Source organism: Ochotona princeps, chromosome 11 (assembly GCF_030435755.1).
Source record: "Ochotona princeps isolate mOchPri1 chromosome 11, mOchPri1.hap1, whole genome shotgun sequence".
Taxonomy (NCBI): domain Eukaryota; kingdom Metazoa; phylum Chordata; class Mammalia; order Lagomorpha; family Ochotonidae; genus Ochotona; species Ochotona princeps.
In genome coordinates, this window is record NC_080842.1 from 72,210,017 (window position 1) to 72,224,121 (window position 14,105).

At 62.4% G+C, this 14,105-nt stretch overlaps 1 protein-coding gene across 4 annotated transcripts in view; it reads right to left on the reverse strand.

The window, feature by feature from the left end:
- ABLIM2 (actin binding LIM protein family member 2) overlaps positions 1 to 14,105 on the reverse strand; it is an 83,336-nt gene that overhangs the window by 40,400 nt on the left and 28,831 nt on the right. For all 4 annotated transcript variants that reach the window (XR_009246317.1, XR_009246316.1, XR_009246315.1 and 1 more), the window contains exons 5-6: positions 11,963 to 12,089; positions 6,997 to 7,090 (exon numbers count right to left, since the gene is read on the reverse strand). Coding sequence is in view for 1 of the 4 variants with exons in the window: in XM_058670318.1 (XP_058526301.1) it covers positions 6,997 to 7,090; positions 11,963 to 12,089 (221 nt within the window). In the remaining 3 variants the exon portion in view is untranslated. The remainder of the gene's footprint in view (positions 1 to 6,996; positions 7,091 to 11,962; positions 12,090 to 14,105) is intronic.

Consider the following 14,105-nt stretch of genomic DNA (forward strand, 5'->3'; position numbering starts at 1 on the left):
CCAAGGGCATCCTGCCTCTGTGCCCACCCCACAGGAGGCCAGCAGGCAGGGGGAGCCAGGACTCCCACCAACTGGGCTGAGTCCCCAGCCTGGACAGGCCACTTCCTCCTGGGAGAGGCCCTCATCCCTCGGGTTCCCCATGATGGTGTGGCTGAGCCCTCATCCCTCGGGTTCCCCATGAGGGCTGCTGTGGCTGAGCCCTCATCCCTCAGGTTCCCCATGATGCTGTGGCTGAGCCCTCATCCCTCGGGTTCCCCATGATGCTGTGGCTGAGCCCCTGGGCTCACTGTGCACTCAGCTCACCACGATGACCAGGCAGGAACAGGGGCAGAGGAGGGCCACACAGCCCCATGGGCACTGGATGCAGAGACGGGCACCAGGAGTCAAAGGGCCACACTGCTGGAGGCAGGGTCAAGTGTGGGCCAGCATCGCCACCTCCCCATGAAGGTGTGAAAGGCAACAGCAAGACGCACAGTGTCCAAGTGACTTGGACGGATGTCAAACAGGTGACATCACAGGCAGAGAGCGTGTCCTATGGTGATGTCACAGGTGGAGGGCATGTCCTGTGGTGATGTCACAGGTGGAGGGCGTGTCCTTGTATAATGTCACAAATGGAGGGTGTATCCTATGGTGATGTCACAGGTGGAGGGCGTGTCCTGGGATGTCACAGGTGGAGGGTGTATCCTATGGTGATGTCACAGGTGGAGGGCGTGTCCTGGGATGTCACAGGTGGAGGGTGTATCCTATGGTGATGTCACAGGCGGAGGGCGTATCCTGGGATGTCACAGGTGGAGGGCGTTTCCTATAATGATGTCACAGATAGAGGGGGAGTCCTGCGGTGATGTCACAGGTGGAGGGCGTGTCCTGGGATGTCACAGGTGGAGGGCGTGTCCTGGGATGTCACAAGTGGAGAGTGTATCCTATGGTGATGTCACAGATGGAGGGCGTTTCCTATAATGATGTCACAGATAGAGGGGGAGTCCTGCGGTGATGTCACAGGTAGAGGGTGTGTCTTGCGGTGATGTCACAGGGCCACGTCTCTGACTACGAAAATGTGTCCTTTGGTGTCTGGACCTCTCACGGCTAACAGCCAAGGTCACAGAGGTGCCAGGTGCCAGCCCGTGGCTCTTGCCTCCTGACTTTGCAGGAGGACTGGGCTCCAGCTGAGGAATCGCCCAGAGGCTCTCTGTGGGGAGCAGCTCCTGGGTCAGCCCACTCCTCTGATGTAGCAGGGCAAGTGTGGGGCCGGGGCCGAGGGCATGGGGTCAGACCACTCTTGTCACCGCCTGGACAACCTGTCCCCCTTCACCCTGAGCTGGGTGGTCCCACCATCACTAGGCTGGCCGGACCCCTGCCCCACCGTGGTTCTCCCACCCAATCCCCAGCCAGGAAGGGCCTAACTGGGCATCTTTGCTGCTGGAGGCTTCAGGCTGAACATGCGCAGCCTACAGCCCCGCTGCCCACGTGGGGGATGGCCGAACTCCTGCCCATGTTGCACTGAGACGGCTGTGATGGACAAAGCGCTTCAAGCGCAGGTGTCCAACTCAGCGGCTGATGCCCGTTTACGCGCCTGTGTCCCTCACTGGACTTCCTGGGCTGGGTCTCAGCTCCCTGCTCACGCACACCTTAGGCAGCAGTGGTGGCCCAAGTGCTTAGGCCCTGCTGCCCACATGGGAGACCAGGATGGAGCTCCTGGCCCCTGGGCATGTCCTGTTCCAGCCTTGGTTGGGGCAGCTTCCTGCTGCTTCCTGTGCCCTCTGGGCTCTGCAGGGTGCCTAGCCCTGGCAATGCCTTCACTAGCCCAGGCCAAAGCACCAGTTTCATTTCTGAATTTTCAGAACAGCCCAGACCTCAAGCAACCTCAGTGGCCCAGAGCACAGACGAGATGGCCTCCCCAGGGACTAAGTTTGGGCCTGTGACAGGAGCCACATGGCTGGGAACCAACATGGGATCCCCCAAGAGCCGCTATCCCACACGGCAGAGACGGGTCCAGTCCCTTGCCATGATGGCTGAGCCATGGGCTGTGCCGAGGCCCCACTTCTGAGCTGCTCACCAGTCCCAGCCTAGCCCCGTCTAGTCGGTCTCTGCCTGGCCCTGGGCTTGGGCCACGAAGCAGGAAAAACAGGCTTAGTCACAGCAAGTGGGCACAGCCACAGCAAGTGGGCATGTGCCCACCAGTCTGTATCTATATGCGTCTACGTGCACAACATCTACAGATGGGTATGTATGTCCGTGTGTGTCTGTGTCTTTGGGTGTCCATGTGTGTCTGTGTGTCCCTGTGTGTGCGAGCACAGTGAGTCTTTGGAGGACACACGTATACCTGACTCCTAACAGCTGGTGCGGCCTGGTGCCCGGTGCTGGCCCACTCTGTGTTTACTCGCAGCACCTGGGGCATGGGGGTTTCGGGAAGCTGCCACCCCCTACCCACTCAGGAGGTGCCTGGCTGGTCTGGGAACCGGGTTTACACACTGCCCAGTTGCTGGGCACCCTGGCTCAAAGGCTCAGGAGAGAGGACATCTCATGGAAGAAGGGGATAGCTTGGGAGCCAGTGGCCAAGAGCAGGTCCCCCGAGTGCACACAGTCTCCATGGAGGGGCCTGGTCGCCTCCAGTCCTGGGCACGCAGCCAGCCCAGGGTGGACACACAGCGAGTCCAGAGAGGGCCTCTGAGGTGAGGGACAGCTTGAGCATGGAGACCAACAGACGTAGGGAGGGCAGTGAAAAACCATAACCAGAGAAGGTAAGAGTGGTCTCAGAGGGATGTAGTCCTTCCCGTTACCATGGAGACAGCACTGGTGGACCTGCTGCACCCAGCAGCGCCCTCCCCCCCCCAGATTCACAGTGGGAAGGGCAAGAAGCACCCCACCCCTACTCCCACCCCTGCAGGGGACCCCAGGGAGCCAGGAAGAAGGTGGGGGGCAGGGCTCTGGGAACACAGTGACTCACACAGGAGCCAGAGAGGCCTGTAACACTGACTCCCCATGCAGGACGCAGCACACACATCCCTGTGACACCAGAACCCTGTGGGAGCTGCCTCCTGCTGCGCCATGCCCAGCCCTCCTCGCCCTCCCGCGCCTCTCCCTGGATGCCACAGGACCCCAGCCTGGAGCCGGCTCACAGGCGCAAGGAGTGACTGGGATGAGCACAGGTCCCCCTCCCATCAGCCAGGGCACATTTCCTGGCTCTTGCATCCCAGATGGTAGGAAGTTGGCCCGCCCACTGACCTGGCTCAGCTGCCCGGGGTGCCTGTTGCACGTCCAGTGGGGCCCCAGGAACGTGCTAGCCACCCCGCCCGCGTGGGGGGCTCTCACCTGGTTTTCAAACTGCAGCCTCCAGTCCCAGCAGAGCGCCTGCTGCCTGGGGCAGCGTGGTCAAGACCCTGCAGCCAGCATCTGGGCCCTCTTGTCACCTGACAGCGCCTGCACAGCTCGCCCGGAGCCCGCGAGCTGGGCCGTCTCAGGCAGTGCCTGCTGCCTGCACGGAGGCAGCTCCCCGTGTGTCCCCGCCCCCGCCCGCACCTCGCCTCCCCGCAAAGGCAAAAACAAAAGCATTCATCCTCCTAGTGGCTGCGCTGCCAAGGAGGCAACAGTTCCCAGTGCGCCCTGAACACCCTGCACCCTCGGGTCGGTGGCGCGGGGCGGGGGCAGCCCCACGAAGGCCCCTCCCTGTCCGTTTCTGCGTGGGCAGTGTAGCCGCGAGGGGAGGGGTGGGGCGCTGACCCCTTCCCTGTCCGTGCCTGCGTGGGCAGCATAGCCGCCAGGAGCCAGGTGGGGGCGTGGACTCGGTGGGGATCAGCAGGGGGTCTTGCTCCAAGGGCTGGGTCTGATTGGACCCTTCCCCAGACCACCCCAGAGCTGGGATCCACGAACCCAGACCTGCCCCCGCAGGGGTGCAGGGAAGGGGTGGGGGCCTTGGCTGGGCTCCAGCGCCTGCATCTCAGAGGACAGCTGTGCGTGGCTGCCAGATGTCTAGGGGGATGGAGAGGTGCGGGCCTGATTAAAGAGGCCCACGGAGTCCGGGGTCTGCAGGAGGCCAGGGTGGAAGACATGGAGGGCAGCAGAGCCACATGGAGACTCCGGGGCTCAGGAACTGCGAAGGCTGCTCCAGGAGGGGCCAGAGAGAGGGTCAGAGGAGCCAGAGTCTGCGCGCACCAGCCCGTGTCAGCAGGTGTGGACGGAGCGCAGCAGATGGGGAGGGCTACTTCCTGTTCACGCAACCCTTCTAGAAAGCTACCTGCAGCAACCCAGACTCCCCAGGTCTTAATAAAAGTGTGTTTGAAAGGAAGAGTGACAGAGAGAGGCAGACACAGAGAGAGACGGAGAGAGATCCTCTATCTCCTAAATGCCAGGGCTGGGCCAGCATTCTAGAACTGTGTGGGTCTCCCACGTGCGTGCAGGGGCCCAAGCCCTGGGACCGTCCTCCGCTGCTTTCCCAGGCGCATTAGCAGCGAGCTGGAGGGGAAGCGGGGCAGCAGGGACAGGAACTGGTGTTCACAGCGATGACGGCTGTGCAGGCTGTGGCCTCACCCGCTGTGCCCTGGTCGCTGCACTTTTGCGCAGCCGTCTCCGAGAACATCAGAGGCTCGAGCACTGCAGCCCAGCGCAGTGGGCACTGGGGGACGGGGGCCTGGCCAGGCAGCCCAGCGCAGTGGGCACTGGGGGACGGGGGCCTGGCCAGGCAGCCCAGCGCAGTGGGCCCTGGAGGACGGGGACCTGGCCAGGCAGCCCAGCGCAGTGGGCACTGGGGGATGGGGGCCTGGCCAGGCAGCCCAGCGCAGTGGGCACTGGAGGACGGGGGCCTGGCCAGGCAGCCCAGCGCAGTGGGCACTGGGGGACGGGGACCTGGCCAGGCAGCCCAGCGCAGTGGGCCCTGGAGGACGGGGACCTGGCCAGGCAGCCCAGCGCAGTGGGCACTGGGGGACGGGGGCCTGGCCAGGCAGCCCAGCGCAGTGGGCCCTGGAGGATGGGGACCTGGCCAGGCAGCCCAGCGCAGTGGGCACTGGGGGACGGGGACCTGGCCAGGCAGCCCAGCGCAGTGGGCACTGGAGGACGGGGGCCTGGCCAGGCAGCCCAGCGCAGTGCACACTGGAGGACGGGGACCTGGCCATGTCGGCTTGGCCTTGGAACCTTGCTGCCTAGGCGTGGGATCCAGCCCATCTATGCTGGGCCGGGCACAGGGAATTCTGTCAGGTTCTGCTCATGTGATGGAGAAGCAGAGCGGATGAGCAGTGCCAAGATGCTAACAGCTGAAGCCCGAGGCTTCCTGTCGAGCACTCTAACACCGGTGGTGGGGGAGCTGCACAAACTAGGAGCCATTGCCTGGCACTGTGGAGGAGTCGTGTGGGCGTGAGCTGGATCTCAGCGGAGCTCTCGAACCTCCCACGGTGCAGGGCCGGCTGAGGCACAGCATGTAAAGCTGCCACCTGCAGCACCACCATCCCAAATGGGCACTGGTTCGAGTCCCGGCTGTCCCACTTCCGCTCCAGTTCCGTGCTGATGCTCATGGGAAAGCAGTGGAGGATGGCTCCTGGCTGCTGTCCCAGCCCTGGCTGCTTCAACCATTTGGGAAATGAACTAGAGAATGAGACCTCTCTCTCTGTCTCTCTCTGGGTCACTTCGCGGTTCAAACAAACAAACATTTAAAAATACACCCACAACATCAAAACAGAATGCCTGCGTGGGACTGCTGGCTGCCAAACGAGATCAGGACTTGTCAGGAGACCGGAAAACACATGCTGGGAGTAGTGGACGGAGCCTGACAGGAAGCTCTGCCCCGGAGGCCGCTGGGGCCAGTAACCTGCCCCCAGGGCACACAGGAGACCTTGCCGGTGGCCATGCACACACCAGCCCCCTCGAGCCTCTGGAGGGGAAGGGGAGCCCGTCTGGGAGGCAGCTGGGGCAGCCCTGAGGTCTGGGCAGGAGAGTGCCGAGGGGGCAGGGCTAAAGCCCATGCCACTGGACCCTGACCCAGCACTCTGAGGCTCCCAGGGGAGGGGCCCACTGGGGCGCCCCCTCCCACCTGACCAGGTCTCTGTATAATGCTGATCTGGCCCCTGCAGCCCCTGCTTCATGCCCATTGCCAGCAAACTGCTCTCTGCCCGGCCCCACCCTGGCAGAGCCCAAGGGCCTGCTCCCCAGTGCCACCCCCAAGCCCCTGGAGGAGGGTGCCCAGGCACAGCTCCCCCCACAGGCCCCTCACTGGCCTGGGTATCCCTTTGGCCTGCCCCAGCACAGAGCACAGTCACAGGGGCTGCAGAGCTAGGGAGGCGGGGCCTGGCAGGGGAGCTGGGCGGGGGGGTGGGGGGGGACCTGGCCGGGAAGCTGGGGGAGGAGGGGGCCTGGCCGGGAAGCTGGGGGGGGGGGGGGGGCCTGGCAGGGGAGCTGGGGGGGGGGGGGCCTGGCCGGGAAGCTGGGGGAGGGGGCCTGGCAGGGGAGCTGGGCGGGGGGGGGGGGGGGCCTGGCCGGGAAGCTGGGGGGGGGGGCCTGGCAGGGGAGCTGGGCGGGGGGGGGGGGGCCTGGCCGGGAAGCTGGGGGAGGGGGCCTGGCCGGGAAGCTGGGCGGGGGGGGGGGCCTGGCAGGGGAGCTGGGCGGGGGGGGGCCTGGCAGGTGAGCTGGGCAGGGGGGCCTGGCAGGTGAGCTGTGAGGGGGGGCCTGGCAGGTGAGCTGTGGGGGGGTCATTGCTGCCAGGTTTGAGAAGCAGCACTGTCATTATCACCAGGACCCTCTTCATTGCAACGCTGAGTCCGGTGCCTGGCAGCAAGCAGCTGGGCTAAGCAGATCCCAAGTTGCTCCTGCCTTTCAACTCTGCACAGAAGCGGCATCCCAGGAAGGCTTCCTGGAGGAGGCAGCACAGAGCAGGCCCTGGACAGCCCACAAAGGCATCCTGTGGCAGCCTGGGCGCTGCAGCCCCTTGCACAGTCACCAAGGCCTGGCCCAGGGCAAACTCCTGGGCGGCAGCTGGACCCAGTGTGCTGGTCCCGGCCCCAGGAGGCGCCTCACCTCCAGCACGCGGCCTGTGATGTACTTCTCGCAGCCGTCGCAGCGGATGCCGAACTCACCGTGGTAGTCGGCTTCGCAGTAGGGCAGCCCGTCCCTGCAATGAGGCGGGTGGTCAGGACCAGTGGCTCACCCCAAGGCCGGCCCAAGATCCTGCAGCCTCATCTGCGTGAGGGCCTCCCACCACGGCCAGCCCACGAGCGACACTGCCTGCCCAGCCCACTCCCACATGGGAAGACAGGTATGGAGGCGGGACCACCCCGGGGGCAGAGCGTAGCCTGGCAGCTGCTCCACAGCACATGCAGCCGGGACACAGCAGCCCTGGTGCTGGGGGAGGCCTGCCCCTCCTGTTACACTGGAGATGCCCTCTTTGGGGTGCCTTAGTTGGCCCGGGAGCTTCTGGCCACTGGACATGGAAGGGCCTGTCCTGCTCAGGGCGGCCCCAGGCACGGCTCCCTGGCCAGCTGCTTGGACATGGTGCCAGCACTCAGGGGAAGCAGCCTGTCGGGGGGTTGGCAGGACACAGGGGGCTCAATGCCCGGAGTGTTGTGTCTTGTGTTGTCATTGTTGCTGGCACCAGCGCAGCATGGTATTGGGCTTCCTGGGCCACTGCCCAACTGTGTGACCCTGGGCACAGTGCCAAGTCTCTGTGGCTCGCATTCGCTCTCAGCGAGGCAGAAGGAGCAGACAAGAGTGGTGGGGCAGTGCCCAGCTTGGCCAGCACGTGCCCCTGGTGGCCCAGCTGCTGGTAGCAATCAGGGCCCTGGGGCTCTCTGTTCCCCAGCAGGAGTCGCGTGGGGGCTGCTGGGCTCAGCACACCCCTCCCCAGCATCATGGGAGTTGCTGGGGCCCCAGCCTGGCTTTGTGCTGGGTGTGGCTGGGCAGCAGGGCACCTGTGCGGCTGGCAGGGGCAGGGCAGGACCAGCATGGCAATGCGCCTTTCTCTGCACCTCTGCTGGGCTCCCGAATCCCTGGTAGCGTCACCAGTCCTGGGCTGTGCCCACCTCTGGCTATAGCCTTAACCCAGTTCAAAGCTCAGGTGGTCAACATACTGGACAGTCCTGTCGCACATGCTGGGGGCTCAGGGCCCCCTGTCATTCCCCACAAACCCAGGAGAATCAAGACACTTTCTCCATGGCAACGCAGACACACCCTCCTCCCTGGTCTAGCTGCTTAGTAACAGATGTGTGGTGGGGGGGGCAGCCTCCCAGGGGAAGGGGACCTAGCATTTTTCTGAAAGTGCTCAGTGCATGGGCCCGGCGGCATGGCCTAGCGGCCTAAGTCCTCGCCTTGAATGCGCCGGGATCCCATATGGGCGCCGGTTCTAATCTCGGCAGCTCCACTTCCCATCCAGCTCCCTGTTTGTGGCCTGGAAAAGCAGGTGAGGACGGCCCAGAGCTTTGGGACCCTGCACCCGTGTGGGAGACCTGGAAGAGGTTCCTGGTTCCCAGCTTTGGATCGGCGCGCACCGGCCCGTTGCGGCTCACTTGGGGAGTGAATCATCGGACGGAAGATCTTCCTCTCTGTCTCTCCTCCTCTCTGTATATCTGACTTTCTAATAAAATAAATAAATCTTTAAAAAAAAAAAAAAAAGAAAGTGCTCAGTACACAGGCTGGGTTTGTGCCGCTGCCTCTGGCTGGCTCTGCTGTAATGACGCGGGGGCCCAGTCTTCCTCCACAGGCCCATTCCCTGAGGAAGAGGGCTCATGTTGGTCTGGCGACTTCTGTCTCAAAAGTGTCACTCTGAGGTGGCTATGGAGGCACCTGCAGTTGTAAGAAACACCAGAGACCCCACCCGCTTTCCTCCAGGACTCCCCCGGTAACAGTGTCCACAACTGGCATGCAGAAAGGGGAGGTAAACCTGGGCACAATGCCAGATTCTGTGTGAGTGCACATGTGTGCTGTGCCCGTGAGGTGTGCACATGTGTGCTGTGCCTGTGAGGTGTGTATGTGTGTGCTGTGCCTGTGAGGTGTGTATGTGTGTGCTGTGCCTGTGAGGTGTGTATGTGTGTGCTGCGCCTGTGAGGTGTGTATGTGTGTGCTGCGCCTGTGAAGTGTGTATGTGTGTGCGGTGCCTGTGAGGTGTACACATGTGTGCTGTGCCTATGAGGTGTGCACATGTGTGCTGCGCCTGTGAGGTGTGTATGTGTGTGTGGTGCCTGTGAGGTGTGCACATGTGTGCTGTGCCCGTGAGGTGTGTACGTGTGTGCTGCGCCTGTGAGGTGTGTATGTGTGTGCTGTGCCTGTGAGGTGTGTACGTGTGTGCTGCGCCTGTGAGGTGTGCACATGTGTGCTGTGCCCGTGAGGTGTGCACATGTGTGCTGTGCCCGTGAGGTGTACACATGTGTGCTGTGCCTGTGAGGTGTGTATGTGTGTGCTGTGCCTGTGAGGTGTGGACATGTGTGCTGTGCCCGTGAGGTGTACACATGTGTGCTGTGCCTGTGAGGTGTGCACGTGTGTGCTGTGCCTGTGAGGTGTGCACATGTGTGCTGTGCCTGTGAGGTGTGTATGTGTGTGCTGTGCCTGTGAGGTGTGCACATGTGTGCTGCGCCTGTGAGGTGTGCACATGTGTGCTGTGCCCGTGAGGTGTACACATGTGTGCTGTGCCCGTGAGGTGTGCACATGTGTGCTGTGCCTGTGAGGTGTGCACATGTGTGCTGTGCCCGTGAGGTGTACACATGTGTGCTGTGCCTGTGAGGTGTGTATGTGTGTGCTGTGCCTGTGAGGTGTGTATGTGTGTGCTGTGCCTGTGAGGTGTGTATGTGTGCTGTGCCTGTGAGGTGTGTATGTGTGTGCTGTGCCCGTGAGGTGTGCACATGTGTGCTGTGCCCGTGAGGTGTACACATGTGTGCTGTGCCTGTGAGGTGTGTATGTGTGTGCTGTGCCTGTGAGGTGTGTATGTGTGTGCTGTGCCTGTGAGGTGTGTATGTGTGTGCTGTGCCTGTGAGGTGTGTATGTGTGTGCTGTGCCCGTGAGGTGTGCACATGTGTGCTGTGCCTGTGAGGTGTGTATGTGTGTGCTGCGCCTGTGAGGTGTGTATGTGTGTGCTGTGCCTGTGAGGTGTGTATGTGTGTGCTGTGCCTGTGAGGTGTGTACGTGTGTGCTGTGCCTGTGAGGTGTGTATGTGTGTGCTGTGCCTGTGAGGTGTGCACATGTGTGCTGCGCCTGTGAGGTGTGTATGTGTGTGCTGTGCCTGTGAGGTGTGCACATTTGTGCTGTGCCCGTGAGGTGTACACATGTGTGCTGTGCCCGTGAGGTGTGCACGTGTGTGCTGCGCCTGTGAGGTGTGTATGTGTGTGCTGTGCCTGTGAGGTGTGTATGTGTGTGCTGCGCCTGTGAGGTGTGTATGTGTGTGCTGCGCCTGTGAGGTGTGTATGTGTGTGCTGTGCCTGTGAGGTGTGTATGTGTGTGCTGTGCCTGTGAGGTGTGTATGTGTGTGCTGTGCCTGTGAGGTGTGTATGTGTGTGCTGTGCCTGTGAGGTGTGCACATTTGTGCTGTGCCCGTGAGGTGTACACATGTGTGCTGTGCCCGTGAGGTGTGCACGTGTGTGCTGCACCTGTGAGGTGTGCACATGTGTGCTGTGCCTGTGAGGTGTGTATGTGTGTACTGTGCCTGTGAGGTGTACACATGTGTGCTGTGCCCGTGAGGTGTGTATGTGTGTGCTGTGCCCGTGAGGTGTGCACATGTGTGCTGTGCCTGTGAGGTGTGCACGTGTGTGCTGTGCCTGTGAGGTGTGCACGTGTGTGCTGTGCCTGTGAGGTGTGCACATGTGTGCTGTGCCTGTGAGGTGTGTATGTGTGTGCTGTGCCCGTGAGGTGTACACATGTGTGCTGTGCCCGTGAGGTGTGTATGTGTGTGCTGTGCCTGTGAGGTGTGCACATGTGTGCTGCGCCTGTGAGGTGTGTATGTGTGTGCTGTGCCTGTGAGGTATGTATGTGTGCTTCCTGCGTCTGTGAGGTGTGTATGTGTGTGCTGTGCCCGTGAGGTGTGCACATGTGTGCTGTGCCTGTGAGGTGTGTATGTGTGCTTCCTGCATCTGTGAGGTGTGTATGTGTGTGCTGCGTCTGTGAGGTGTGTATGTGTGCTTCTTGCGTCTGTGAGGTGTGTATGTGTGCTTCCTGCATCTGTGAGGTGTGTATGTGTGTGCTTCCTACGTCTGTGAGGTGTGTATGTGTGTGCTTCCTACGTCTGTGAGGTGTGTATGTGTGTTGCATCCATGAGGTGTGCACATGTGTGACCCCTGTATCCATGAAATGTGCTCATGCCTGCCCCTGAATCTGTGCGGCGTGCAGCTGTTTTCCCAGTGCTGGCCCTGCTTCTCCCTGACCTCTTGATGTCACATCTTCCTGTCTCTTGATGGGCACCACACCCCCACATCACCCCAGGTTTAGGTACCCACTGGTCTGCTCACACTCCCTCATCCCTGCCACCAGCCGCACCACACCCCAGGCTGTGGGTCTGAGAGGAGTGCCACATGAGCCAGCAGGGGCTGCCACTGGGGTGAGCACCCATGGGTGCACCTGATCATGCCCTGGCAGCCATGTGATTACTCTCTCTGAAGGATATCCAGGCACCAGGAAGGTGGCATGGGACACACCCAGGACAGTGGGCGGTGGGAAGGTGGCAGGGGACACCCAGGACAGAGCGGGCGGCGGGAAGGTGGCAGGGCACACCCAGGACAGAGCAGGCGGCGGGAAGGTGGCAGGGCACACCCAGGACAGAGCGGGCGGCGGGAAGGTGGCAGGGCACATCCAGGACAGAGCGGGCGGCAGTGCACCAAGTCACAGCAGGAGTGCTGCACCCGTGGAACCGGGACCTGCTGTGCTGGCAAGGCCTGCCCGAGACAGCCTGTCCGGGCTAGGCTGAGGCACCTTCCTAGCGGGAGGTGGCACATGGGGCACCCAGCAATGCTGTTCCGTCCCGCAGCCCCAAACAGAGCGGGCCGACGGCTGATGTATTCACACTTACTTGCTGATGTATTCGGCCGTCAGGAGCTTCCCACAGGTCTTGCATTTGAAACAGCCCAGATGCCAGTGTCTGTCCAAGGCCACCAGGGCCTGGCCGTTCTTGATCTCCACCCCGCAGCCCCCACAACCTGGGGGGAGAGAGAACAGGTCACAGATGTCCTCATCGTGGCAGGGTCTCAGTCACAACACAGCAGGCACAAGTGGCGATGGCACAGGTAGGCTCCTCGCTCTCAGCCTGCGACAGAGGGATGGGGGCACGCACAACACACAGGGACGAATGCCAACTGCCCGTGGCGTGGGCCTCGCCTGCAGAGGTCAGGGTGGCAGGCCCCATGGCGGTCAGCACTTGGTATAGCGGGCAAAGCTGCTGCCTGCAGTGCCGGCATCCCACCATGGCACCAGTTTAAGCACTAGCTGCTCTACTTCCGATCTAGCTTCTTGGTAATGCGCCTGGGAAAGCAGTGGAGGGTGGCCCAAGTGCTTGCGGCCCTGCACCCACGGGGGAGACCCAGATGGAGTTCTTGGCTCATGGCTTCAGCCTGGCCCAGCTCTGGTCATTGTGACCAACTGGGGAATGAGGTCATAAGTGTGGTCAGAGTGAGGTCATTCGGAGGACAGAAGCCCCCCCCCCACGGGGTTGCAGAGCCTGGGCTGTGAGTTGCTGCCCACCGCTTGCACCCTCCCCGCGGGCGCCCACAGCCAGCGTCACGCACTGTCACACCTTGTCAGTCACTGAAGGAGGAGTGGGAGCCCTCGGCAGGTGCAGTAGGCAGCGGAGCGTGTGGCGGGAGGAGCCTGCAGGGCTGGGCAGGTGTGGGTGCGGATCTGTGTGCAGGCACATGTGCTGTGTGTGAGGCGTTGCACATCCTTGGGGGACTGCTCAGGGACTCCCAAACCCTAGAAGCACATGTCCCTCACCCAGGGCAACCACATTTGCCTGGAGCCCCCTGAGCACCCAGCACCCTGCAGAGGCCCTGTGGGCACCAGCGCCCGCACATTTCAGGGAATGTGCACAGGTGTTCGGCGCGGGCAGAGTGTCTGCAGGGGGTGCACGAGTTTGTGTGAGTGGGAGATGTATCCACGGGGTGGGGCTGGGAGCTCTGGGATGTGCCCACAGGTGAGATGCTGGGCCTTAATGGGGGGCAGGTGAGCAGAGACCCTGCTCATCCCCAGCAAACGTCCACCCACAATGAAGAGAACACCCCTCCCCCCTCCGGGTCTGTGCTCTAGGAGCCCTGGGGTGGGGTGCTTAGGCTGCCCACACCCTGCGGAAGCCAGCTCGGCAGCCCTGCTCTGCTGGACACGCAGCCCCACTGCTCCCGGGCAGAGTTAGCCCATGCCCAGGGTCCCTCCCCTAGTTAAGCTCCCTGAGTTCCCACCCCTGGTCAAATCCCCTTACCAGAGCCACCCACACTCCTCCTCCGATCCCACCACCTCCCCCATGCAGAAGGGCACTGTGGGGTCCCAGAGCTCATGGGCTGGCCTCGCCTGGCAGTGACCTCCGTCAACTGTGGTGGGCACTCCACTAGCTCCAGTTTGGTGGCTCTCAGTCGGGGTATCTTTCCCCAGGGAGCACTTGGGCATCTGATGGCCAGGGCTGGGGCTGCTACAAAGCACAGCCCCACACATCCCCTGAGCTGCCACCCAACAGCAGGGCTCCAAGCCTTCAGTTCCGGATCCTGCAGCTGCTATCAGAACCCCACGCCCTCCAAGGACAGAGGTGTGACGTGGCAGCCCCCAGCCTGCTATGAAGGCTGCAGGACCCCCAACCTCACACTCCCCCCAGAGAGACCAGCTCCACCGCTCCACATGGGCTCCAGCCCGCCCCTGTCACCTCCCATGGGACTGGAATGTCACTGAGCATGAGCTGGGGTGGTGCAGAGGAGAGGCGGGTGTGGAAGGATGCGTTGTCATGGGAACACCGTCATCACTGCCTCCATGTTCAGCGTCGCCTACCACAGTGCCACCGGCCAAAGCCGTGAGTGGGTCCTGGATGGTGACGGTGCGATGGGCCACGGTGTCCACCTTGCCCCACACCCTGGGCCTGGCTCTGCCATGATGGTCCACAGCAGCAGAATGGGTCTGGGCTCCTCTGGGGCATGACCGTTCTAGAACCTTCCTATTTCCTGCTCCTCCCATAATTC